This window comes from Lonchura striata, chromosome 2, assembly GCF_050655825.1.
Source record: "Lonchura striata isolate lonStrDom1 chromosome 2, ASM5065582v1, whole genome shotgun sequence".
NCBI lineage: Eukaryota > Metazoa > Chordata > Aves > Passeriformes > Estrildidae > Lonchura > Lonchura striata.
In genome coordinates, this window is record NC_140704.1 from 137,250,508 (window position 1) to 137,277,978 (window position 27,471).

The 27,471-nt window shown below is 33.6% G+C and overlaps 1 protein-coding gene across 34 annotated transcripts in view; it reads left to right on the forward strand.

Moving 5' to 3' along the window:
• Nucleotides 1–27,471, forward strand: part of RIMS2 (regulating synaptic membrane exocytosis 2) — a 447,424-nt gene that overhangs the window by 255,958 nt on the left and 163,995 nt on the right. For 30 of the 34 annotated variants that reach the window (XM_085573910.1, XM_085573913.1, XM_021546502.4 and 27 more), the window contains 5 exons: nt 2,158–2,288; nt 4,981–5,152; nt 5,685–5,838; nt 13,551–13,577; nt 20,553–20,621. In XM_085573910.1, the coding sequence (XP_085430036.1) occupies nt 2,158–2,288; nt 4,981–5,152; nt 5,685–5,838; nt 13,551–13,577; nt 20,553–20,621 (553 nt within the window). The remainder of the gene's footprint in view (nt 1–2,157; nt 2,289–4,980; nt 5,153–5,684; nt 5,839–13,550; nt 13,578–20,552; nt 20,622–27,471) is intronic. The other 4 variants (XM_031504055.3, XM_031504059.3, XM_031504057.3 and 1 more) reach the window with 1 other exon arrangement.

Here is a 27,471-nt window from a genome sequence, read left to right on the forward strand (position 1 = left end):
ACTGCTTGAGTTATAAGTACCTCTGCTGTGTATTGGAGTGCTAGCAGTGTGAATAGAGAAGAGAGAGAGCTTTCTGGTCTTAATTCTGACTCCTGACTTTTCCTGTAACAATGAAAATTAAAGAACATTACATGGAAAATATGCCCATTAAGTTCAAGTTTTTCCAATTTTTTATTTCAGAACATCAAGGGAAAAGTAGAAGGTATAAGTCAATGCAAATTTTGAGCTCCTGTTCCAAACTACAGTTTTTAAAGCATCTCAATGAAGTTGTGTCAGATGACTTCAGTTTCTGCTTAAGTAATTCTCTAAATATTTTGACTGAAGTTTTCATGTAAAAATTCAGTCTGAAACAAATATATTTAGCTTGCATACGAACACATAATTCTGGTTGTATTTTTGGCAGCTATATCAGGATGATTTCACATTCATCAGTCACAGTTTGTGATAGTGTCTGTATCACAAATAAATTTCATTCTCCTTAAGCAAGCATAATTTTCCACAAAAAGCAAAAGAAGAAAATTGTCTTCAGTGCTTGAGATGTGGGACTAGCCAAGTCTGTCTTTTGCTTCAGGACTCCCAAGGAAACCTACAGGTGGATACATTTAGTGTCAAAGAACATCTAAGTTAACTTAACACTTCAGAGGTTATTAAAGCTGTACTGTTGGTGCAAAGCTTTCTGCTTTTGGTCTATAGCTGGATGGAGATAGCTAGAAGTCCAGATAATTCTCAGTGTAGAAAAAATGTCAAAGCCCCTGGCTTTAAGAATGTAGGAATGTCTAAAATTCACACACAGATGAGTGGCCACAGGGTCCTTTAACTATTAGTACCAGAAATCTTAAAGTCTGTAGCATGACCAATGACAAGATAATGGAGGACAAATATCCCATTTTTAATATCTATTCAAATGGCTGGTGGCTACAGGAATTGCAAGATATGAAGCAGTGAACGAAGTACACTGCCACCAGTAATTGAGTTGGCGTGTCTTAGTGTAATCTCACTTAGTGAAGTATTAGCAATGGCAGAGAGCTAAATCAGCCTCTTCTTTATGGGTTAAAAGTCTTGAGAATTGCATCAAGACCTTTCTTTAGGAGACTGAAATGTTGAAGATGAGGAGCTATGATAGCAATGACAACTCTGTCTCTGAAATTATGTGAGATGATTTCCACAGAAAATGCACCTTCCCCTCTTTATGTCTACCTTAGCTATTCATGTCTAAAGGTGTATTGCCTGGTTAGGTGTGCAGCTGGGCATTATCCTCTCTGATTCTCTTAAGTTCAGGCAGGGTCACTGTTTTCTTTAAATGTCCTAGTTTGCTCTGTCTCAGGCAAAGTCCTCATGAAGAGAGCCTCCTCAGTAAGCTGTAGCTAGTGATACTGCAGTGCTACCACCATGTAATGGCCCCCTGGCCATTTGGAAAGCTTTCTTTTGCCCTAACTACATCATTTTCCACTCCTGCAGTGACTGCTCTGAAGTAGGTATATCCCTTCTTGGCTGATGTATTTGCAGTCATAGAATTCAAACTGAAATAGTTAAATAGCAGTTTGTAATGACTGTAGTGAAAAAGGATAGGAAATCAAGCCTTAGATTGGTTAATAATATCTATGAATGAATAATAGTGGTTTTTACCTTGTTACTGAGTTGGACTATGAAGAGAGTTGTACTACTGAGCCTTCCTGTCAGTATTTATGGAGGACTTACATGATTTTAGAATAAGTGTGTATATGTTGAAAAATATTAAGTGATATGAAATATTTGCAGGTTTATCCCATAGTCTCTTTAGCACAACAGCAGATGAAAAATTATTAATTCATTGTGCATGAACTCCTCAGAAATGTATATATATGAATGGCATACATTAGTAATGCAAGTAATACAATACAAGGGAGAACAATCCTAACCAGAGCACCATGTAAAAACAATTAGTGTGAAGTAAGGTATTTACAGTACAGGGTTTAAAAAAAAGAGTAATTCCTGGTATATACTGAAGCTATTACAATATTAACTTATTTTCATTTGTTATAAATGAGAAGTAGAATATAATATTTTCTGTTAAAGTAACCAATATAAATAGAAGCTCATGAGCAAAATTATTTTTAAGGATTAATATGCAACTTCATTGTAGAAATGAGTTCACTAATTAATATTTTCTTCCTGCAGATAAAACTGTGGTATGACAAGGTTGGTCATCAGTTAATAGTGACCATACTGGGAGCAAAGGATCTTCCTTCAAGGGAAGATGGGAGGCCAAGGAATCCTTATGTTAAAATTTACTTTCTTCCAGACAGAAGGTAGGGTGAACACAAAGACAAGGAATATTTGAATTAGTCTCTTACTCAGGTGGCATGCACAGCTGAGTTTATCAGCCATACGTACATGGAAAAAAGCTTACAATGTTGAGCTCTTGTGTTGAACATGCTATGTAACAGCAAGGTGTCTTTGAACACTAAGCACAAACTTGCTTTCACTGGTTGTATTATTAAATACTGAATAGAAAAGGAAAAGAAAGGTAAATATATGTCTTTGCATGGGAATCTGTTATTTGAAAAGAATGTTATTAGTGTATTATAATGCCTTCATTTCCTATACCAGTTATTCTTCACTAGAGCAAAGAAGATGCTACACAGTCGGGTTCATAAATTTCTGGACTGTGAGTCCAGCAGTTTGGTTTGCCCCACCTTTATGCAATTAAGCAGTAACAGGTTTGGCCTCTGAAACCCACAGATTTTTGTTCACAGTATAAATGAGTTAAGGCTGAAGGGGACTCAGCTGAGAGTTCCCATTTGCACTTTGAAAACTTTCCCTAAAGCACAGGACTCATGTTAATCTGGATGGTGTAATATATGTACTTAGGAAAAATTAAACTGTGGTAGGAGCCCTGTTCCTGGAAAGCTCCTTCACTTCTTAATCCATGATTTTCTGTGTTTCAATTCAGGTTTTGGGAAGAACAACAGAAGATATAGTGTGTTTTCCAGTTTATTTTTGAATTGATGTTTCCTCAGATTGTGTCAGTAGGGGAACATGTTTACCTTTATTTTATAATGTACCAACCAAATAATTCAAAGCTTTAATGTCACTCAAAATAATAGATCAGTGGATTGCTGAATCTGTAGAATAGAATGTAACTTGTATTTTTACTTCCTTTGCTTTTCCAAATGGCAAAAGTGGGAAGATGCTAGCTATTTCCATTCCCATTTGGCTTCAGCAGGAGTTAAAGCTATTTAGTATTTTAGAAGAGGTTGCTTTTCCACTTTCATTGTAAACCATATGTTGACAAGCACATTTTCTGTGGCTACATAATTTGCTGTGTCATTGATGATTAAAAGGTTTTGGGTAGTTTTTCTCAAGGTCACCAGTATTTGAACAGTTGGTTTAGTTCTCTAGTTTATTCAAACTGCTGTAGTGTGTTTGTACCTTCTGAAGCTACAATCAGCTCCAGAATCAGGTCTGCTTCAATTATCTTACCTGCTTTTTCAATAGTAATGAACAATTAATAGGCTAACAAAAGTGTGTTCACAATGTTTTACAATGTAAATAGTGATAACTAAAAATATATATTGGCATTAAATTTTATTAATCTATATATTTTTCCCATGTATGAGAAGCATTCAGAACTTTTCTTTAGTTGTTTTATGTGCCTATGATCAGCAATTTTTCTTACAGAATTGGGGGTTTTTTCCTGATGTGGAAATTCATTTTTCTTTCCATAGATTTAAAAGCTAAGTAGGAAACAGTATATTTCTTGTGTACTAGAAAGAAACATGCTGGAGGTAAAATACTCTTAAGTAAGTCAAGCATTTAATTAGATGAAGATACTGAAACTTCTCTTTGATTTAAGAAATGTAATTGAAAAATGTTGTACAATGTAACTTAGTTCACAAGGGTAAACAAACCTTTTTTATGCTAGTAATAATTTATATATTTTTAACAGTGTGTCTAAAAATATTATTACTTAGGTAATTTTTTGATCTAACTACCAAGTAACAGTTCAGAAATACAATGACTTTATTACAATTGCAATTATTAACAAATGGACTGCATCTGCATTGCCTATTAAAAATCCTTATAAATTAGTATGGCAGCTGCATTATGCAGCAATCAGCAGGTTTAAAATAACCATTGTTATGAGGACTCTTGTCAGTGTTCTCAGTTGAAGGAGTGTGGGTGTTTTTCAGCGAAAATGGTTTTAATCAGAAAATATTAATTCTTTCAAGCAGAAATATTCTGTAAAAGACATTACTTGCAACAACACCCTGGAGCCAAAGCCAAGGCTGCCAGGGCAGCCTTGCCTGGAGACCTCACCTTGTAATGGGGGTTCACCTTAGCCTGGGTGATTCACTGGAGTGACCAAAGGATTTGGGAAGCTGTTTTGAGAACATTTTTTGTTCCAGCGCTGCTGGAAAAGAACATGTAACTCATTTTTGGGGCTTCTGATTTCCCAGGTGGATAAGGAGCCCTTAGCCAGGAAAACCCTGCACTGCCCCCAGATCCCTGACCATTCCTTCATGTGGGGCAGCTGCTCCTTCCTGCTCTGCAGCTGGAGGGAGCCTCTGTGGGACTGGAACTTGACTGAGCCAGCTGGATCATTTTTGAAATGCAGGTGTTCACTGTGCCCAGTGTTGTCTGTAGAGATCTTCTACTGCCAGACTGTGCCTTGTGGAAAATCCCATTTATGGAAATATATTTTACTTTATAAAATGCTGTTTCCAAAATAAAAGAGAATACACCCAAAATCACATTAAAACATCTTAGAACTGGAATTGGCATATAAACTTGAAATGACCTAACCATAGCTTTTAATATGAACTTATTAATTATCCTCAATATATGCACTGACCATTATAATAAAGGAAAATTCATGATGTATAATACCCATGATTCTACAAACTGAACTGCTGATTTAAGATTTCCTATTTTCCATTATATACTTAATGCAGTTTAATGGTGTTTTGAGCATATTTAATGTTTAACTGTTTTTTTCAGTGATAAAAATAAAAGAAGAACAAAAACAGTAAAGAAAACATTGGAACCTAAGTGGAATCAGACATTTATTTATTCTCCAGTTCATCGGAGAGAGTTTAGAGAACGAATGTTAGAAATCACTCTTTGGGACCAAGCACGAGTTCGAGAGGAAGAAAGTGAATTTTTAGGAGAGGTATACAAGTATTTGTAGTTGCTATAGAAGTACAGTTGCTATCATACTCATGTATAGATACAGTATTTTTGAAAAAATTACTAACTGCAAAGCAAAGCTGGTTTTATTGTTTTATTTTTTCTTTTACTTAGTAAACAAATAGTAATCTCGCACATATCACATAATCCTGATACAAGATTCTTTCTGTGTTTTTTTCTATTTTAGTAACATCATGAATGTGGTTTCTCACTTTCTAATTGTTTATAAAAATCCATATTATCCTTAGTCATATTTTACTAAAACTTTTGAATATTGCTCATTAACTTATTTGAAAGCTGTAATAAGGTAATAAGGGTTTTGTGAAAGATTTTTTGGTATATTTAGTGCTCTAAAAGGCACAGGAGATTTTTTCATATTAAAGCAAGGTTTTTATATAACTTCAGACAAGTCTTTAGCAGTAAGAGAATAATAGAATAACATTTATGAGTATGTTTATTTTAAATTATTCTGTCACACAATGCTTTCCTACTTTTAACCATTCTTTCTTTTTTAGATTCTTATTGAGTTAGAGACAGCATTACTAGATGATGAACCTCACTGGTACAAACTTCAAACACATGATGTCTCTTCATTGCCACTTCCCCACCCCTCACCATATTTGCCACGCAGACAGCTCCATGGCGAGAGTCCCACACGGAGGTTACAAAGTAGGTTATTATTAGTTTTACACACTGTGTAGATTTAATTTAAATTAATGCATATTAAATATTAAATTTTTGTAATTGGAAAGCTGTCAGAATTTTTATGTTAATTTGTTGCTGTATTAATATTAATTAATTTCTATGCAGTAACCACAATGAATTAGATCATTGTGGTTACTGATGAGAGTCTGACATGCTACAAATCATATCAACCACTGTGCATTACACCATTTTTTTCTTATAAGACAACTCAGTTCAGATCCTCAGCTCGAGTAAACTATCTTTTGCAATGTGCTCTTTTTATCATGAAGCTCTTTCTTTTGCATTATGTTCATAATTTCATTGTTTAAACAAAAGAAGGTTTGCAGAACCTCTCTCTTTAGCTCACACTTCTTAAAGTAACCTGTGTATAGCATCATATGTATATAAATTAATACTATGGCCTGTTGCCTTGCTTTGATATTATTTTATGTGCTTATATTCACAAATAGAATTTCTTTAAAAATTCTACTATGTAGAGTTTGTTATACTCGATCCATAGTAGTTATCAGTAGATATTTTGAAAATAGAGTATATAAAATATGGTAATATAAATACATACATAAGAATAAGACAGTAAAGGGAAAAATCTGCTTATTCAATACTTCATGGTTTCCCCAGTTTAACTGTTCAATACTGCCAGTGATTTAAAGCTCTTCTTCACTGAATAAACTTTATAAAATACCAGCTGGCCATTATATTAAAAACCCCAGCAAACCAAATTAACCAACCAAAAGACCCACCACCACCACAAAAACTAACAAAACAAAACCAAAACTCCAAAACAAACAAAAAAAACCCCTAACAACCCAAATCCAATTTTTAAGTTTTACTTGGAGTTTCTTTGAGTCATTGTATGTGAGTATGTGTGCATGTTTCACACAAACTCACAGAAACTTATGTGTAGTCATGAAAACAAACTTGGATGTTTCATATGTTCTATGTAGAGTCTTTATTACATAGCCAATTGTATACAAATATTTCAAGCATTTGATCTGTTTTGCTTCTGTGCACTTGATGGTGAGAAGGATTAAAATGCTCCATATCATAATATTCTGAGATAGACACATTATCAGAAACTTAAACTGCATAGCCTTGAAGTTGTAAGATTATACTTGTCCCCAGAAGGATGAAATAAGTGATAGTTAAAAGGTAAAGAGTTCTATTGCAATTCAATCTTCTTCAGTCTTCTCATATGCCATGACTGTTAGTTAACTAAAGTTTTAAAATTATACTTCTTTTATGGTCTATAATGGTATAGACCACATTTTTTAACACATTTAAGAAGCTTCCATCAACTATTTTTACAGACCAATTGGACTCTTTTACTTGAAGTATGTGAAATTCTGGTTTTCAGGAAATATTCAGTCCTGCAAACAAACGCTGTTTGTCAGAATTTCTGTCTGTGCAATAAAAAATTGCCATTAAGAATGAATTTCTGATTTATTTTTAACATATTTCAGTGATGTTTGAGTAAAGATCTGTTGAATGATATTGACTCAAAATTTGAAAGACTTTTCAGGTTTTTTAATGTAGTAATACTACTGTGTAAGTAGTAAAGTGTATAAGTAATAAAAAATAACTAATAAATACTAATACTCATAATGTGCTCAACTGAACAATTGTAAATGTTTGTCTGTAAATATAAAGGAAAGGATTTAGCAAAACTTCTGTTTTGGTGAAATACTAAGATTTGGTATAGAAGTCTTGCTTTTCAATGAAGATGGTTTATCCTGACTGTTCCCAGGGTCCTAGTTTTTCAGCCTCAGGTTCAAAAAACTTCAATCAAATAAGCAATTTTAGATGTTCACTATTATTGCTGGAGAATTCACATGTTCCTACACTAAATAATCCTATTTCCTTTTGTATAGAGATAGGGACCCGATAAAGAAGGATTTTCTCTAGTGGCCTAGGAATATATTCATATCTTGAATCCTTGTGTATCATAAATAATTCTCAGTTTAAACAGATAGTTTTAAATGTACAGAACATGGTGTCCTGGAATTAAAATCCTTGCTTTTTGGATTCTGAAAAGGTATACAATTGGAAATTTAGCATCTGATCAGAGTTCAGCATGGCAGGAGAATCCACTTAGTAATGGGAAAATACAATTTTTCTTTTATTTCTGTCACAACTCTGAAAAGAAAAGTATTTCTTGGTGTCCAAAGAGGTCATGCAATATCCTACTGAGAGATCCAGTACTCAACTGAACAAGGCTGTAAACAATGCAGTGGAAGTTGGCCAGGCCTGAAAGAGGCAGTGCACCAGATGGGCTCCAAAAATGCTCTTTCCAATCTAAATGTCATCACCAGGGACAGGTGAAGAGCAGACAGCACCTCTTAAGACTCTTTGCCTTCACTAAGTGAAATATTTATACTGTATTAATAATGCACAGAAGTTCAGGGTTTCAGCTTTTTTTTTTTTGAGGTATAAAAAGAGTATAAAGTCAATATATTAATTTCTTGTGTCTGAAGATGCTTTTGTATCTTTCAATCACATTATTGTATATGATGAAACAGAAGATGTTATCCAGCAGCACATTATGACAACATGAAGAAAATCTCTAGAACAAGGCATGTCTAGCATGTTTGTCAATGGTTTTCAAAGGATTTCTTAGAACATGTACTGTGAGGTTATTAAGCAGGCTGATTTCAATTTTTGGGGTAAAAATCTGAGTGGTTCAGTCCTCCTACCTTTTGTTCTTTTCTGCAATGCCTCTATGTATAGAATTAGTGATGAAAGAATTTATTGAATGCCCCCAAAAATTGTTACTGTGAGAAATGACAGGAGAGATATTTTGAATTACAACGTTGTTTTTTGTTTGTACAAATATACATTACACATCTCAGCTTTTTTATCTTTATGATTGTCACATAGGGATAAACATATTTATTTGAAGACAATACTTGAGTGTTACTCTCTAAAGGTAATTTAAAAAAACCACCTACACTTACCACTTCTATTCTCTCAGTGGATTGCAATGTTCCTGAAGAGGAGCAGACTGTCAGCCCTGAAGAGCGAAGTTGTATTTACAGATTGCCAGTAGCAAAGTGCAAGCTTCCCACAGAGCCCCATATGCTGCTTTTTTAGAAACCAGCTTTCAGAGAGAGTAGCTTAGTTTCTACATATATTTATCTCTCAATATCTTTGAGTGGGCAGTGTGTTGTGGTACAGACTGATCTAAGTCAGCTGTCCACCTTCTCTTTCCCAGTCCTCTGATCCATATATTCCATTAACTTCCTAGTGATAAACAACCATTCCTATACTTTCTCCTTTGTGTTTTTTGACAAACATCTACTTAGAAACTGGAACTAATATAGAACATAGGATTATGACTTACTAGCTCTTTCAGCTAATTATATTTGAAATTTTCATAACCTGATCCAATTAGTATATTTTAAGCTTTTCCTTATGAGAAATATTGTGTAATGACTTGGTCTATTTTACTTATTGTGCTCAACTTTCAAAGTGTGTTTTTAAAATTACTTCATTTTCTCTTAACATTTACCATAAAATCAGGCATACACCCAGAATTCCAGACATTAAGTAGAATTACAGCCAAACTGAAGTTCTTTTTATATTGCCTCTGAAAAAGATTGTAACCAGAAAATTAAAAATAATTTTAGAGAATATTTAGGAATTCCCATTTTTGGTTGGCTATTTTTTCATCTCACATCAGCTAAAAATCTTATTGGAGAATACATATAAAATTGAATGTGCTTTGGGTGCTGTGTCCATGGTTATGAGGATGTGCAAGCTATTGTTAGTATTTCTATTTGTTGAGAAATTATACAGAAATCAAACAAGGTTTATACCATGGGATTGTCTATCTAAAATTAGTTCCTTTCCATGATGCCGGAATATAGAGATAGAAATCAAATTTGATATGATGCATTATTATTCCATCTTTTACAGTTATACCCACGTAATATGAGCATTTGTGCAGTGTGAGCTGATATTGTAGAACTGAGAAAGAATATGGGGTTATTTTTTGTTTTGGAGAACAATTTTTTTTTTGTTTTATATTGACACTGAATTTATTTTAGAAGCAGATTTTGTTTTACCCTGAGTATTTTAAGACTTTCCTAAATACTTAGGATTGAAAAGAAAACACTAGTTTTCTAAGTCAGATTCTGCAGGTTTAAAACGAAGCTGGCTGGAGTACTGCTCTGCAGCCCACAGAGAGTGCAATGTGCAGTGCAGGTAACTGCTAAGTGTGCAAATGAGAAGAAATGGGAATATAGCAATAAACCCAGACATTTTCAGGTCTCCTGTTGCAGGATAGGTCTGTACAGCAGCAGCTCTCTACAGTTTTTAAATACCACGAGAATTCACAATATTGTTTGAAAAATAAAAAATTTATATTTTGAGCAACCTCAGTAAGGGAAAAGTAAAAAATACATGAGAGATAAACTCTGCTGAGAAGAAGATCTCAAAGATTTTAGAAATTACAGTGTTTGAAAATCAACATGTAGAAGTCAAATATGTTTTTTTTTTCCCAAGAGCTGAAGACCAGGAAAAAATCAATCAAAATTAAAGTAAATGTAAATTAATAGACTTTGGAGTAGTTTTCTTGTAAAGAGAATTTAATTAATTTTAGAATGAAATTAATCAATGACTTAATTCACTGAATTTCATGTTTCTCCAGGCCCATAAAAAATCTGGAGGGAGAGAAATTACAGTAATGAAAATTTAAACTGTCGGGGAAAATTTGATTACAGTTTTGCTCTAAGAAATCTGCATATAATGTGCAAAAACTATATATAACTTTTAAAAAAAAATTATATTACTTTTTGGATGGGAATAAAAAAATCTATAATGTGTAAACAAAGTGTTTTAAATAACATGAAAAATTTTGTCATCTTTTCAGCTTTTTACTTTGTACTTTTTTCCATCAGACTGTATTTTCTGCAGCAATGCTGAGACCTTAACATGATAAAAATTATTACATCTGACTAGAAAAAATCAATCTGATAGACTGAATTAAAAAATAAATAATCCCATTCTTATTAATTTTTGAAAAACATTTTTAAATGGACTTGTCATTGCTGAGTGCTAACAATTTTTATTTTTTGGATGTTCTGTGGCTCTACTATCTGATCAAGGAGGAATGTCATAACTGTTAATTTAATCCCTCTCTTCCATTCTTTAAATGGTAAAGCTATCAAGTCTATATTGCAGAACATCAAGATATACATTTTGTAGTACCAAAATCATTAAAGTTTAACAATAATTTAATTACAGATGTATCTGAAACTTTAATCTGTGAAATATAAGCCCCTGTGAAATGATGGAAAATCTTCCACTGAAAATTATTCATTTGCTTGGAGCTCTGTAGAGGCTCAGTTTACTGCAGAATCAGGATCTTGCTGCCTCAGCAATTTCCTGTTAGTTAGTCACAACTAACTAGTTTGGGTAGTCAGTATGATAATTTTTGGTGAATTTCACTGAACCTGACTTGAGGAAATTATAATAATACTGTTCACTAGTAGGTAAGTGAATTATACTTAATGGACACGTGCATCAGAGACTTTTTCTCCAAATTATAATATGGAGCATTTTATGGTAGATGGCACAGGCCATGATTAATTTATTGTATGATTTTTACCCTAGAGAGCCAAAATGGCAATTAATTTTCTCTTTTATGCTTCTTCCTTAGTTTTTTTCTTTCTTTGAATGGAGCATAGGCCTTGGGCATGTTATCTTTGTTTGCATGCATTGATATTTTGTTCACAGAATATGGATATATATACCAGTATTGTATTTATTGTACATCTATTATTTATTTATTATATTTTATTGTACATCTATGGCTAATTAAATACTTTAATTAAAAGGTATTTAACATGATACAGGGATGTCTAAAAAGGCCTTAAACTATCAAAATATTTGTCTTTTTCTATCTAAATTAGGATATTAATTTACTAAATTTTAATTAAACTACAAAAATACCTAAAACCTGTTTTGAAGCAGTTTAAGAGAATTATTTATTTCTCTGATACTTGATAAAATCATGTTATTAAACTACTCTTCTATTGCATAATGAAGTTTTCAGATGGTTTTAATACTATTCTGATTTCTTTTCTGTGCTGTTACCATACAGAAACAAACATTCCTTTCTTAGTCCTTGATGCCATTATAATCTCACTAATTTTATATTCTTGTGCTTTCAAGAAGCTCTACACTTTTGAAGATCTATCCATCAGTTTAATTCAGAAAGCCCATAATTTTTAACTATATGAATAATTTCTAGACTCTGTTAATAGTTTTTTTTTGTGGGCATGTGGCATGCTTCCACCTTTGGTGTTCAGGTAACACATGGTATTGTCAGGGTAAACTAGGCAAAGTCCCTAACCTGCATTTTTTCATAATTTGGTAGCCAAATAATTTTCATTTTTAATGAAGTACATAGCCATAAGGCATTAGTATTAAGGAATACAAGTATTAGAGAAGTTACACAATAAATCACATCCAAAAGGTTGTAAGTGATGCTGAAAAAAACCCCATCATTCACTTTGAAATTATATTGCCTAGTGAAATTCTGGGTCTGGGACATAAAAATGTATTACATTTATCAAGAAACCAAAGTTGAAAATATAGATATAAATTATAAGTAGTAGGTGATTTAGTAATATGATCCACATATTAGAATAGTTAGTACTTGGATGTCAGAAAATGTGTGACTTGCCAGAAGGCACTTAGTCATCCAGTGAATCCATTAACAGCACCATTTGGCAAGAAATTGAAATTTTCTCCAACACTGTCATAAGAGGTGCATCATTTACTTACAGACTGGCACTATTTTCTATTTAATATGGTGTCTGTGAGCTTTTAAACTACAAGGAATAAAAATATTAATAAAATGAGAAGATATTATTAATGTTGTTCTGGCTTCCTGCCTTCTTTATATTATGACATCTTATGTACCTCATATTTCAAAATCTTCGAATGCAATTAACATTTCATGTTTCCAGATTTGTCAAGATATCCACCTCCTATTTTTTGGTTCAGTTTAGAAAACTTGGTATGATTGTTTGGAAAGCTAAAATACATAAACCTATCAGCTATAAGGAATGCAAACAATAAATCAGGTATTACAAGTATTTAATCATTGAGCTCATACCAGGATTCTAAAATTTAGTGGTAACAACAGTATGTAATTAAAGTTCTCATGAATGTACATATTTACCAGATCAAGACCTAGCAGGAGGGAGAATGACTGGCACATCACTTCAGAATCTGTTAAATTTAAAGTAGGATTCAAAACTACATCTTGAGAAAGTTCTGCTAGTATTGCAGTGCCAACAGAAGTGTGTGATATTTTTAAGGGTAGCAGCTCATATTGTATGCCTAGCTGAATATACATTTTGCCCTTAAAAAGTTAAACACTTATAGTAATAGTCTGCAGTTGTATTTCAAAATTGGAAATTACTGAAATTGCTCTACTAGATCTCTGGCTATAGTGTATAACTGTTGATCCAGAAGTGATTGGGATTTTTGTGGTTTAATTTCTCTTAGCTTCTTGAGTTTCATTTGGAAGGATTGTGGCCTACACTATCAAATTCTTCTATCTCTGGCAGCAATTATAAAAAAAGTTTAAGGTTCTAATAATCCCTGTTACATGTGTTGATTCATGTATTTTTCCCTGACACTACTTCATTTCAATATTTGTTTTCCAGATAAAGGCTTATATTCATATAATTCAGGTAAATTTTCAGCATGCCAGAAATGCTTATTGCTTCCATATATGTGCAAAATTTAATTTGATATTTTATTGGTGTGCTTTTGCTACCTACTGTGCACATACTAAATTGCATAAAAGTTCTTTGGCTTTTCTTGTCTGCTTTTCAATAATAGGTCTTTTGTTGGCTTTCCTTCTCTATTGTTAATGTCTCAATATTGATATTGGAACAATATTGTAACACCATACTTGCTTTGCTTGCCTTTATTTTAGGTAGAGCTATGGTAGGAAAATTGTAGTGAGCTTTATTAACTATACTAGGAAAATGCTATCTTGCTTAAACTGGATTAAAAAGAATGCTATTTTATTGCAGCTGTTTGATAACTAGTGTAAGTATTTTTAGAATACAGACATAGGGTAAGTGAAGTACTGGCAAAATCAGTATTTACATTGGTATATATTTTTACAGTTTCTTGTTGATATAAATCCCCCATTACAAATCCAGCTCTATCTGAGGAATTTTCCTTAATTAAATATAAGTAAATTAATAACATACAGTTTTTACCAACCTAAATTTTGTAGTGCATTTCATTTGGGACATTTTGCAGGTTTTGCAGTTTTAATTATTGGAATCTCTTTGAGAATTGGTTCAACTAATTATCTTTTAGTTACGTTTAAAAAATGAAACTCACATTGTTATGAAAATAGATCCATATCACAGTGGAGAGAAACAGAACCCCCTTAGAGCAGAACTTTCTTGAGAGTAGTACTAATAAAATCCATTTTCCGTTACATCTAATGTCAGTCTCCCATATTTCTTTTACTCTTTTCCGTCTTGAAATAATACCACATTCTTCTCATGTTTTACAATATCTTTGCATCGGGAGAGACCAAGTTTGGTGCAGCATCTGTGGACTTGCACACCTGTGGATTAGCTGCAAATTTTAGTTGGATAGTTTCTTTTTGATTAAGGACTTCCAATTTGTATCTCTCTCTTCTATCTGGAAGTGGTATCTCTCTTTTATATTTCTCATCTATCCTATTCTAACAATTTAAAAGATCTTAATAGAATTTGATATTTATTCTCCTCTGTCAGTGTAGATGAAGTTGGTTGAAAGCCTCTAAACTCCACTATTATGTGCAGGATGATAGAGTGACAGACTGACATGGAGACAGCAGGGCTGCATGAGAAATTAGCTCACGCTAAGGACCCTCGGGCACAGGCTGGATGGATATCAGAGAGCAAATTCTTAAAACAGTTGTTATGAGACTCTTTTGGGGCTGCTTATATGTCAGCTCTGAACACTCTGAAGAAAACTAAGTGATTTTAAGTGGTTGTGAAGGCCTTCTGTGAACTCCAGGGAAGGAACTGCAAGTGTGCTTCACCACCCTTGGTTGCCCCAGGGAGTCCACAAAACCTTGTAAAATCTTCCTGCATTGTAAGGGACAGGATTGGGAGCCTAGTCTGCGTTCTTTTTCCTTTCCTTTTTTTGCTTTCTCCACAAGAAAAGCACAGAATTCCTGAGCCATGAATTTGCACTTCCTTCTGTATTTAGACTGACTCACACTAATTTTATTTCTCATTCTATTCCTTGTCCTAGTTCATTTTGCTATCTATGTTGGTTGGTCATATGCACTTTAGTGGAGCTTTGAACCTCCTGTGTTTTCTTGAGTTCTATCAGAAATCTCTCTTGAGACCATATGAAGCACAGAAGGTATTTTGTATTATTTCCTCTCTATATTAATAAGAGAGTTAAGAAAAGCTCTGGGCCAACTTCAGTTGTCATGTGGAAGGTAGAAGGTTTTTTGGAACACTCCACAGATTTTTGGTTGCTTTGTAAGAAAATATTTATGTTTGCATATTGTTTCATTCATCTGGGAGAGTTCCAATTATTTAGAATGTTGCTATGGAGGGAAATGTGATTCTGGTGAAATAGAATAGAATATTCCAGTTGGCAAGGGCCTACCACAATCACCTAGTCCAAGAGCCCGGCCATTCAGTGCTGACAAAAAACCAAAACATGTTATTAAATACATTGCCCAAATGCTTTTGAAACATTGACAGGCTTGGGAAAACCAAAGAATATCCTGTGAACATTTTTTCAATTGTCCCCATATTATTTTTTATTTAGAAGCAGTTAATGCTTCCATGGCCACCAACATTTCATCCCATGAAAGTTTACAAAAAAACCCCAAAACTGTTTCCTTAATGAAACTAATTGAAACACCTAATTTTTTCTTTACTTTTTATTACTTCATCCCTGAGGGTGAAAAATGGAAATGTTTTTATACTAAGAAACTACTGTATTATAAATTCCTTCCTGTGTAATAGAATGTAAAAATGCAAATAGTAAAAAATTAAATAAATTGCTAAATGGAAATTTAAAATAATAGTCCTAATGGTTTTTAGGTGACAGAGTTTTTCCCCAGCCCTGTGAGTGCTGTGAGCTTCCAGTTCTGCTGTGCAGGTGTTCTCCCAGAGCTGTTGTGCTGGATGAGGTGGCAGCCTGAGCAGCATTGCAGGGAAGGAGTAGGTGGGGGTGGAAGGGCAGGAGGATGCTGAATGTTGGCAAGTTCGGATGGGGAGGTTTTCCAGCGTCCCCAGTGGAAACTATCCCCTGAAACATTTTATTGATACTCAAACTTGCTAAATGAAATAAAAATATATCTTTTGATTTAACTGAGGCTGGGATTATGCTGAATTAAGGCATTTTTGAGGGTTACAGTAGCATGGGATCTAGTTTGCCTTCTGTCCCTAACTGTAAGAATTGTTAATTTAGGTGGAAAGGATTTGAAAGTCTGCATTTACCATCTATTACTGTCTAGTTATCAGACAAAGGGTGAATAATACCTCCAACAAAGTTTTATAAACAAACTACATACTAGTGGGTTAACTACAGAAAAACCATTGGCACCAATGCATTCATTTAATGTAGACAGTATCCTTGAATATAAGATTTTTAGTGAATTCTGAATTTATATAATAATAGATTTAAAGTCCTTGCTTCTTGATTTTAGGACCATATTTTATAATGTATATATCAAAGAGTTTAAGATATTAACTAAATACTAAATAACAGTTTAATTCACAATATTAATTTGCAATAATTTGTGAGAAGCTTCAGTGTCACACTTCACAGATAAAATATGAATTGTTCTTTCTTTTTTTTGTAATCAGTGGTCCAAATTACTTAATGAAGTAGTACTTTGAAAAGACATGGCTAAGGTGGGGCACATGCTTAAATCTTCAGGTTTACATCATCAAAAGGTTAAAAAGAAAAGTACCATCTAAAATTAATATAAAGCAGCTGAAATTGCTCTTGCAAAAATTCAAAGAAATATTAAACTAATCTGCTAGCAATTATACTGACATTACAAATACTTGCTTCAATAAAAGATTTTGACCTGTGCACTTTCTAGTTTGTTCCATTTCTGAAGTTAATGGAAATGTTTTAAATATGTATAATCTGATTCTTTTGCAGAAATTATGTATTCCAGGCAGTAGTTCTTCATAATACATATTTAATTGACATAGCATTGGTTTCCTTCCCCCTTCCTGAAAAAATTGATTGGCAAAGATGAAACCAAGTAATTAATTTTACTTTATTTTTTTTCTGATTTCTTTACTATCATTTAAATTAACTTTTGCAAGGAAATGAAAAATATTACTTAAATGTGATTATTTTTTTCAATTGGTTTAAGTCTGTTAGTACTTAGAGCTGGCTTGCAGCAGCTTGAGAAGATAGAGTGGATGATCTAAGCAGAACAAGCTTCGGCTGAACAAACTTCTTCATATCTCATCTTACAGATGAAGCTTTCATATTTGAGGATGTCAGGTGTTATAAGAGACTCTCCTCTTTTCAGTGGCAAAGACACTTTGAGAAATCACTGAAATCTGATTCTTCCCTTGCTTTTATTCTTTTTTCTACTCCCATCCTTTGGGCAGGTCTCAATCCTTGCCCGTTCACTTCCTCTTGCACTGGCTCTTCCCTGAAGCGCAGATCTCTAGATCCTGGAAGATGATGTGGAGCTGAGATGTTAGGAGATTCTGGAATGGGTGGATGTGGCTTGAGAAGACAGAGAGAAAATGAGAGAGAGAGAACCCTGTCTTTTATACCCGTGGTCTGTTGTAGCTTAATCTCTCTTCTCTGCCAGATGTATCCTGTGACTACAATATATAATTTTAGCTACACAGCTGGGAAGTGTAGAGCCCACTGTGACAACAGCTGACCATTTTCATCCTCAAGGATGCAAATATCTCCTCCTGAATACAGAATATAATATTCTAAAAATATATTAAAGTGGGTGTACTTAGCTGTAAATATAAACATAAATAAAAAGCAAACCCAATTGTAATTAATTAGATTCATTCATAAGAATGAATTAGTTGATGAGTAAATGACATCTATTCAAATCATAGTCGATTCAGCCTTTTTACATCTTTCATGATGAAAACCTTTCCAAACAGCCACGTGATGTGCATCAGCAAACTCAATTGCCCTCATCTTCCCATTCCACAATCCTCTCTCTGCTAGGGCCTGAGTAACATCATTGGCATCTCTGCACATCAAACCCACTGCGAGATCAGTGTCAGGGTTACCCAAAGACAGAATCTCACTGCTTTGCACTCCCTTTGGGAGCTTTTCCCTTTCAGGTCCCAGCCAAAGCCCAGCCAGCTAATAGGGCTCTCTTGATTAGTATTTGGTCACAAATATTGTCCTCATTTAATAGACCAGGATTCGAATCAGTGGCTAAGAAGAATGGAGACTAATCTTTCTTGCTCACTGGCACGTGTATCAATACAGCAGTAGAAAGTTCTCCTGAAAATGGCAACAGGGACAGCATCACAGGTGGACTGGCTGCTTTTTTTGGGGAAAAAGAGAGACTTGGCCTTTGAAATACTATAATTAAGAAAATAATCAGAGGAGGTTGAAACTTTTTCCTTAATTTCTGCCCTCATCTTCTAGGTTGTTTTCTTGAGTGCTAATTGTCATCACTTGCTTGTAATTGTTTGTTTTAGAGAAAAACTTTACTTGTTATTTCTTGAATTCAAAGATACTTGTACCCTGCCAATTGTAGCATGGCTATTACTAAAATTTTATAGTAAATTGAGCTACCGTATGAGAATTGCATGACTTTCCCTGAACTAATTTTAATTTCCTATTTGTGAGGAAAGCATCAACCTTCAGTGCAATTAAATAACCACAATTAAAATTTCTTTACTGAAATTGCATAATGTGTTGGCAGGCTATATTGTTTTCTAAGAATTAGCACATTTCACACTTACACTATTTTTTAGTTGAATAAGTTTTAAACTGAAAAATTTTTATCCTCAAAGAAATAGTCTGCAGTCTAGATTACAAATTCATACACCCACATCTTAATTGCTGCAGTGACTTCTGACTTCTAAAAGGCACAGAACAAACAGAAAATATACAAACAAATACAGCAGGAACAATCAGAAATATGGAATTGTTTGCATATGTAAAGGAACCAAAGAATGATATTTCAGCTCAAAATATGCAAACCAAAGAGATAACTATAGCAGAACACTGAATGCCGATTCATGTTTCTCAGAATATAAAAACTTGGAGGGCATTTTCTGAAATGATATAATAGAAATAAAATATGTGTGAAAAATATATTCACACAATGCATACTCAAACTGCAGAATTTACTGACATATAATATTATAGAGGCCAGGAGAATACTGTGATTAAAAATGAATTACATTAATTTGTGGAGAATAACTTAATCGCTTCTTGTAAACAGGATGGCTTAGGAGAAGTCTCAGATCTTGTAAGGACATTCTTTCTGCTGTTCTTTCTACTATCCTCTAGTGAGTAGGTAAACAAATGTTCAACAGTCTAAAAATTGACAGCAGTTCTTATAATTCAAATAAGATCTAAAGTTTCTTTAAATTGAAAACTCTTTATTTTTGTCAAAACCACTCTCAATACATGTTCTCCCAGTATTCTTTTGGGGAAAGGAGGGTAAACATCCTTCTGTGCCACTCACCCAGATAGAGCATTAAGACTGCTTTATCCTGGGCTTCTTCAGGTTTACTCCAAGTTTTTTACTGGTATTTTTGTGTCTATATTTTTCATAAAAATTGTCCTAAGGCAGGAAAAAAAAATCTTGCACGTGATTGGAAGTGTGGTGACAATTAAAGTTTCTGCCTTCTAACTACCCATTTTTAGATGGCCAGAAACTTAAAATAGACACCCCATCTTGCTGAAGAACAGGGATTTTTTCACATTTAAAATAAGTAAATGAATAATTCTCAGTTGCATGCCAGTGTTTAACCCTGATATCAGCAATCAAATACTGTTTAAAAGATGCCACAGAAGATTGAAGTAAATTTAGGCTGAACAAAACCTGACATATTTATTTTTCCTGTATGACCAACATTTGGGCTCTAGTCATGGAAGTGGAATCTTTTGCCAACTCAGTGCTTTTGCCAATTCAGCTCTAGATATTTTGGCAGGTATACATTTAATAGTTTTCTTGTGTTCCATGGCACACTATATGTGTGAAGCTGCCTTTTGTCCTAATAATCTTTATTAAGAACTTCAAGAAAGTACTATGTGCATTTAATATTATTGCTATTCATAATCTTTCTGTTATTTAGAGACTTTGGGGAGAGATGGTGCCTTGTATATGAAAACTTGGAAGATGAACAGTGTGATGTCAGTTTCTGTACAGAATGAATACAAATATCTGTATATATGGAATGAATATAAACTATATAAAATATTTCATAAAAGCAATGTGGTGGAGATGTATTTTAGCATTTCATTTTTTATTACTTTAAAGATTTATCTGAAATAATCAATGCAGTCATATATGTTCAACATTATAACATGAATAATTACCTTTTTATGTTGATGTTAATGCATCATGGTATAGTATGAAATCCATACATTAATTTAAGTATTATTAACAGAGGATAGTTTTAACTTACAGGAAGGAAAATGATACATGTCTTTTCTTTTTCCAGGATCCAAAAGAATCAGTGATAGTGAAGTCTCTGATTATGACTGTGATGATGGAATTGGTGTTGTTTCAGGTACTAATGTTTAAATTTACTTGTCCAAGTTCAGTAGAAATATTTCTTATTTATAATTTATTATGAATTTCACAATACTTTTCTGATGAAAAATAAGTGGAACTTAAGTATATATTTTTCTAAGAGACACAAAATAAATATTATGCATAGTGCATATCTAATCTCAAAAATTTCTAATGCAGGAAAAAAGTCAGTGTGTGAATGTCCTTATTGTTTTTATACAATGATACAAATAGCATAAAGGTAGTGCTTTTAATAAATGTCAAGAAATGTTAATTTAATTTTTTTTGACAGACATATGTGGTTGATATATCCTGTAAAATTTCGTGATGGAGCACTGCCAGAGGTCTGAAACATGAATGTTTAAGGCAGGACAGGGGATAGCAGATAATCTGTTTCCCTAAGTATTGGAGTGGAGCCTACTGGAGAGAAAAGGTGTTGTGCCAAAGAATATGTCTCCCCTTCTAAGAGAAAAGATAACACCAGATAAAAAATAATCATATGCTTTTGATGACTACAATAGAGAATTGTAGTCATCAAAAATCTTAATATATTTAAGATTATAGAATCATCGACATTTTTCGTTTGGATCAAGTCCAACTGGTAGAACTGCAAAGTCCGTTAGTAAACCTTTCCCCTGAGTCCCACAGCTGCATGTCTTCTGTATACCTGCAGGAGTGGTGACTCCAGCCCTTCCCTTGGCAGCCTGTTCCATTGCTGGACTCTTTCAGGAAGGCATTTTTCCCAGTATCCAATCCAAAGGAGGCAGCTGTACCACCTTTAAGCAGTACTGACACTACTGCTATCAGCACAGAGCAGCACTGCTCTCAGCCTGTATTCTGTTACCCTGCTGCTGTTCGGAGATTTTTAACACACAGGGTTTTCTGTGCTAGACAGCTTCTGGTTCTCTTGGGTGAGGTCCAGCTCCAGTGTTAGTGGGTTTTGGGAAAGGCTGAGCATTATAATCTGTCTGGTCAGTCCAAGCGTGCTCCACCACGAAGCCACCCGTCACCTTATGGGGCACAGAACGTCCTGCTGGCGGCTAAGGGGAGCCAGGAAAGGAGTGAGAGGAATACAGCTCACCTTGGAACTAAGAGGGAATGAAAAGAGCTGATGTAGGCAATCTTGAATATTGTGAGATGGTGTGAAGCCAAGTATTGATCAATCCAGGTATTTAGTGAACTATCTAATTATATGAGTTGGCCTAGTCCTGTTTTAAAATTTGTTAACAGTCTGAGCTCAGATGCATTTTTGTTTTGTCTACATAGTTATGCTTTTATTTCCAGGCTATTTCATGGTTAGCTCATAGGCTGTGCTTAATTTTTGATCCTGGTATGTTACTATTCCATGCTATGGGTCTTGCACTTCCTGAGATAAGGAGATAACTTTTTCCTTTTTTATATAATAAACACCATGTAAATTTTATGAAAAATCCCTTTTTGTAAACTGACATTTTACAGACTTAATTATATAAACAGGGCATGTCATATTTGTTCTAAGGTTCCAGCAGTTTTACCAGATAGAAAAAAAAAAAAACAACACTAGGCCTGCAAAACCACTAAAATTTCTGTGTTCCTTAAAACATTTATCTTCAAACAGTAACAAGCTCAGTTTTCAGATTATTACCTCAATTAGAAAACTATTAAGGAAAACTTACAGCATTTTTATCTTCCCACTCCCCTGTTTGCTTTATTACAATCAGAACACAGGAAGGATAGATAGCCAGAGTGGTGTGAAGTACTAGAACCAAAGAGGCAGCCATCCTCAGAAGCCCTTTACTCCTATTTACTACCCATTCAATCTTTGATGAGCTTTCTGTCTGTAATTAGTAGTCTCTAAGGTGTTCAAATTGCCTGTCCTCTGAAAAATAGGGCTTTCATATTACCGTGGGTCAGTTAAATTAAAAATGTATCAATCTAATTTAGGAGCTTCAAAATAAAGGTAGGAAATAACTGCATTTAATGGATATATTTCTAAAGTGCCCAGCAGAGCATAATTTTGAAAGGGAAATTTTTTTCCTGTCCTGTAAAAAGGTACCAAGTTTTGCAGATTTTTTTTTACCAGGTGCTTCCTTGGTCATCAGCACGATTCTTATGAAACACCTAGATCTATAACTTTGATTCAATAGACTTATCTTTTGACAACTTGTAAAATTACAGTCTTTACAGTTCAATGAATGAGCCTATTTCCCTTACCTGAGTTTCTGACATATCTTTAGTATTTTAGGATCTTTATTCTATTGAATTTTTGCTGAACAATTCTACACCTTAGTTGCATTTTAATCCAGCCTGGCTGTGTGGGTAGGAAAATCTGATGGTTTTTAGGTTTTGAAATATTAATTTAGTGCCTTGCTTTTTTTTTCTACTGCTGCCACTATGTTTGTAAGTGTTCTGGTTTAGTCTTGTCTTACCGTCCACTCTCCTTATCATTCCCTCAATCGTTTGAAGTTCCTCTATTTGTTTGTAGACTCATCACAATCTTGGTTTAAATAGATGCACTGTTTGCATGAAACCATTTGTCTCTCTTTGTTTTCTTTCTTTTTTACTTACCCCAGTTCTTTCATTTTGTATTTTCAGGTTTTATTTAACATGACACTTTGCTCTTCTTCTGTCTGCTATATAAATAATGCATTACGTGAAGTAAACTTGCCAACATCTTTTGAGTACTCTCAGTGATCCTTTCCATAAAATTAATTCCTAGTATCACACCTGTGAACTAAACTCTAGAAAACTTTAAGAGGAATAAAAATTATCTCTTTGCTCCTCTTCAATTTACGTTTATTCATAATGGTTGACTAGATGTCCTTCAAAGTTTCCTTCCAATTCAAACCATTCTGTGATTTTATGACCTCTTGGAAAAATTATTTACCAAATCTATCAATTCTTGTGGCTTGGATCTTAGCCTGCTTAGACAAATGTTATAAACTTCAGTCTGTTGTTTCTGTCAACAGGAAAGTCTTTAAAAAAAATAGTGATAAATGGATTGAAAAACTTCAGTGTCTTTTTTTCTGGCTACATATGCATTCTCCAACAGCAATTGTCACAAAGGGTTATAACATATTTTGTATTTAAAAAGCAAATTTTAACTGGATTCTAAAATATCTCTTTCCAACTATAATGACCATTCATTTTGGGAAACACTAGAATAGAGTCTTTATTAATATTTCATCTTTGCTGTCATTAATCTTACCAAAGATAGTGGAATGAGCAGCATTAGCCATTCTGGTTATGACTTTATATTGGTTATACATAGGTCTCAAACAATTTAAAGCATTTATTTTGCTGTCCTGAGCAATAAACCTTGGCCCTCAAAGTTGTCTGTCACCAGCAGTTCTGTGTGGGAGTACATCAGCATCTACATCTGCCCTTTAGAATGCTCTTATATCCTTTTTGATAAAAGCTATACAGTATTTTTATATTGATTTTTTTAATGCCAGAAAGGTTTACAAAACACCATTTATATTATAAGAATAAATAAAAATCAGTGAAAGGCAGGTTGGCTTTTTGGGTAAGTTTTTTTTTTCTTTCTAGTGTCCAAAGTTAAGCATGCATTGCATTTAACAAATTCAAGGAATATGGACTATAATTTCTAAATAGTTTTCTACCCATATACTTTCTAGTGTATGTTGAACCTAGGGAATACAAGCAGCCTACCGAGTCTGACTTTATGAATAGAAACATGTATTGTCAAGACCATTTAATCATAAAATTCTCACCTATTGTTTTTGCAACACTAAAATATTAAGTAAGATAATAATGTTTAAAATTCAGTTCTACAATATCTCATCTCAATTACAACAGATTACGTATTATGAAACACTTGCAATCTGAAATATGTTTCAACAGAAGCAACTAATGAATCACTGAAGAACGTAAGGCAGTGAATTCTGCATAGATGCATTACAAGTCTCTATAGAGAAGAGTTTTCCGAGTAAAAGAATGTAATCTCCAGCTTTGAGAAAAAAAAAAATGCAACATTTATAGTAATAAGTTTTTATCATTATGCAGAAGATAGCTGTATGTTTCAGGAGCAAATAAGAATACAAAGAAGATATTTATTCAGAGGATATTTAGAGCCAAGTAAATTAGGAAAAAAATAGTAACCAGCAGTACAGAAATTATTACTGAACTTACAAATGAATTTCTGTGTTTGAAGAAGAATGAAAAGAAATTAGCTATTTTTGCTTCACTTCTCAAAACACCTGAGTAATCCTTTGTTCAAAAGAATACTTTTACTGTCATGTCTCAGCTTTGGCTGCAGAGGAAATGTCTTTTTCTCTGTTTGCTGATAATGTGGACTGATTTTTTATGCCTGAATCCTGTGGATGGCTGCTTCTCAAAACAGATACAGAAAACACACTTTGGTTACAGATTGAAATCAACTGCCTATAGAAAGATATCTTACAGCATTAGCACATAGAGTGGATTACTTCTATCCCTACTAAAATACGGATTTCATTGTAGATCACCAGCTAGCCCTAAATGGGAGCCTGTAGTGACCCAGAAGCCCAGCAACTTCAGACATAAACACTGACAAGGTTTTTATTTTATTGAATGTTGATACCAAATGCCCTGTTCTAAAATCTATTCTTTCTGGGCTTTCCCTTGAGTTAAAAATGTTAGTCTGTGGATCACAAAAATCCCCCTTCCAAACTGAAATTCAAGCCATCTAAATAGTCCTTATGCTGGCTGCCTAGATCAGTGGATCTTTAACCATTTTCCTCAAACAAATAATGTATATATTATTTTCAACTTTATACCTAAAGTTCTTTAAATATTACTGTAATTATTCAAGCTTTTCTTGCATTTTTAGTTTTATTTCTTAATGTATACTTTCAATTTTACATGTTTACTCTCTTATTTAAATTTGAAATGTAATACTTTTATTATTAAAAAAATAGAGACATTAATCAGTATCATATCCTCAGCTGAAAAATCATCTTTCTCTTCAAGCATTCAAATTCTCTCAATACTTTTCTTTAAACTAGTCAAAACTCTTTTTAAATATAAGCTGTATCAATCTACTCTCTATCTTTGAAAAAAATATATAACTTGGTTCAAGGTTTATTTTCAGATTATTACTAATTATCGATAGCAATATCTTTGAGGAAAGTTAAGGAACTATGAACTTGCTGTGTTAGTTTATATTTTACCACAGTCCTATACCAATGGAGTGACAAAGGCATTAAAAGGCAATGAAAATTGTAATGAAATTTCATTCCTATGAGAGATGCTCTTAGTGGAAAGGAAAGGAAGAATGTAGCAAGAAAGGAAAGGAAACGTAGCCAGAAGACTGATAAATTCAAATCAACAGTGTAAAAAGGAGGGTAATTTGAGGGACTTGCTGGACAGATGCAAATATATATATGGATGAGTGCTTAACTAAGAAGAAACATCTTTATAGTACCTGTGGTGGTTTGGGGTTTTTTTCCTCAAGCTTTGCATGTCTTTCTGGTTACAGGAACAGCACTGAAAACTAGCAAGTTCTAGTTTATTAGTGTGTGGGAATGCTTTTCCATAAGAAAAGAATTGTCTCAAGTGTAATAGGCCCATAAATACATTTAGTGCTGTAGAGCTAAATATACCTGTGATGAACTCAGTTGCTATGCAGCAAGTAACCAGTGTTTCCCACTGTAATGTTTACTGATTCCTTTCACTGTACATTCACTCTTCCCATATTTGCAAAATAGTATTTTATACAAAAAATTCCCCAAAGCAATGCATAATGTATCTTCAACATATAAAGTATTCAGATATTAATAATTAAATTTATTTGATCAGTGACAGTCAGCAATTTTTTAGAGGACATCTAAATTCTTCATTTAGATGTTCAAATCACCCCAGAAGCTGAGCACATTTGTATGAATGAACTGAATTCTCTTCAAAGTGCCCTTGTGTGAGATGTTGGTATGTTATGCATTTCTGGCAATTTGATTATATAATTGTTTTAAATTAGCACTTGTTCTAAGCCCAACCACTGTGAGTATTAAATATCTGAAAGCTTGATGCTTCACTCAAGTACAGATGTTAAAGTGGACAAAACACCACTTAGCAACAGAAACAAGTCAATTACATCACCTGTGATGAGCAGCCATTCTAGTACTGCCTTTCTAGAACAATTTTCATACCAAGAGTTTCTTTCAAGTAAATCAAGCAGCAAGGTATCTAAATTAAAATGTTCATTAGTACACTTCCCTTCATTCTTTTTAGGGATATTTTAGGGCTGTTGATGTGAACCTAATAACCTAATATTTGGAAGTTTGTGATTTTCTGCAATTTTGTGCCTGAAAGATTGATAATTTAATAACAATTCAATCATTAGGATTTACTAGGATTTACAGAACATGTACCCTGCATAGCATAATATTAGCACAGTACAGCTATACTGTGTGGATTAAAACTTTAAGTCAAATATATTAATAATCTCTCTTAAATCAGATAAAACTTCAGGCATGAAGAAGTTGTATTTATGTGCTTTGTAAAATCCCTCTTTTCATATACCAGTTTTTAATGAAACCTCATGACAGAGGAAGGTGGTGGCATTGCAGTTATCTTTGTCATGTGTCTCTTTTAGGTGTCTGCAGCTCAGAGTTGTTTACCACTGATTATCTCTACACTGATTATTAGGTTCTGTGTACTCTCTATGTTGATTTAAGAGGCTTGCCATAGTTATAGAGCCTTTGATTCTATGGTAATGACTCAATATTTATAGCTGCAAGCAGGATAATGTTTATCCTATTTTTACTACTGCTATAAATAACTATCTGCTTTGCTCAATAGCAACTCATTGGTCAGGCTGCCCTTATGACCTGTCTTTTCTGTCTATAATTTCTTTTCACAAGAAAATATTT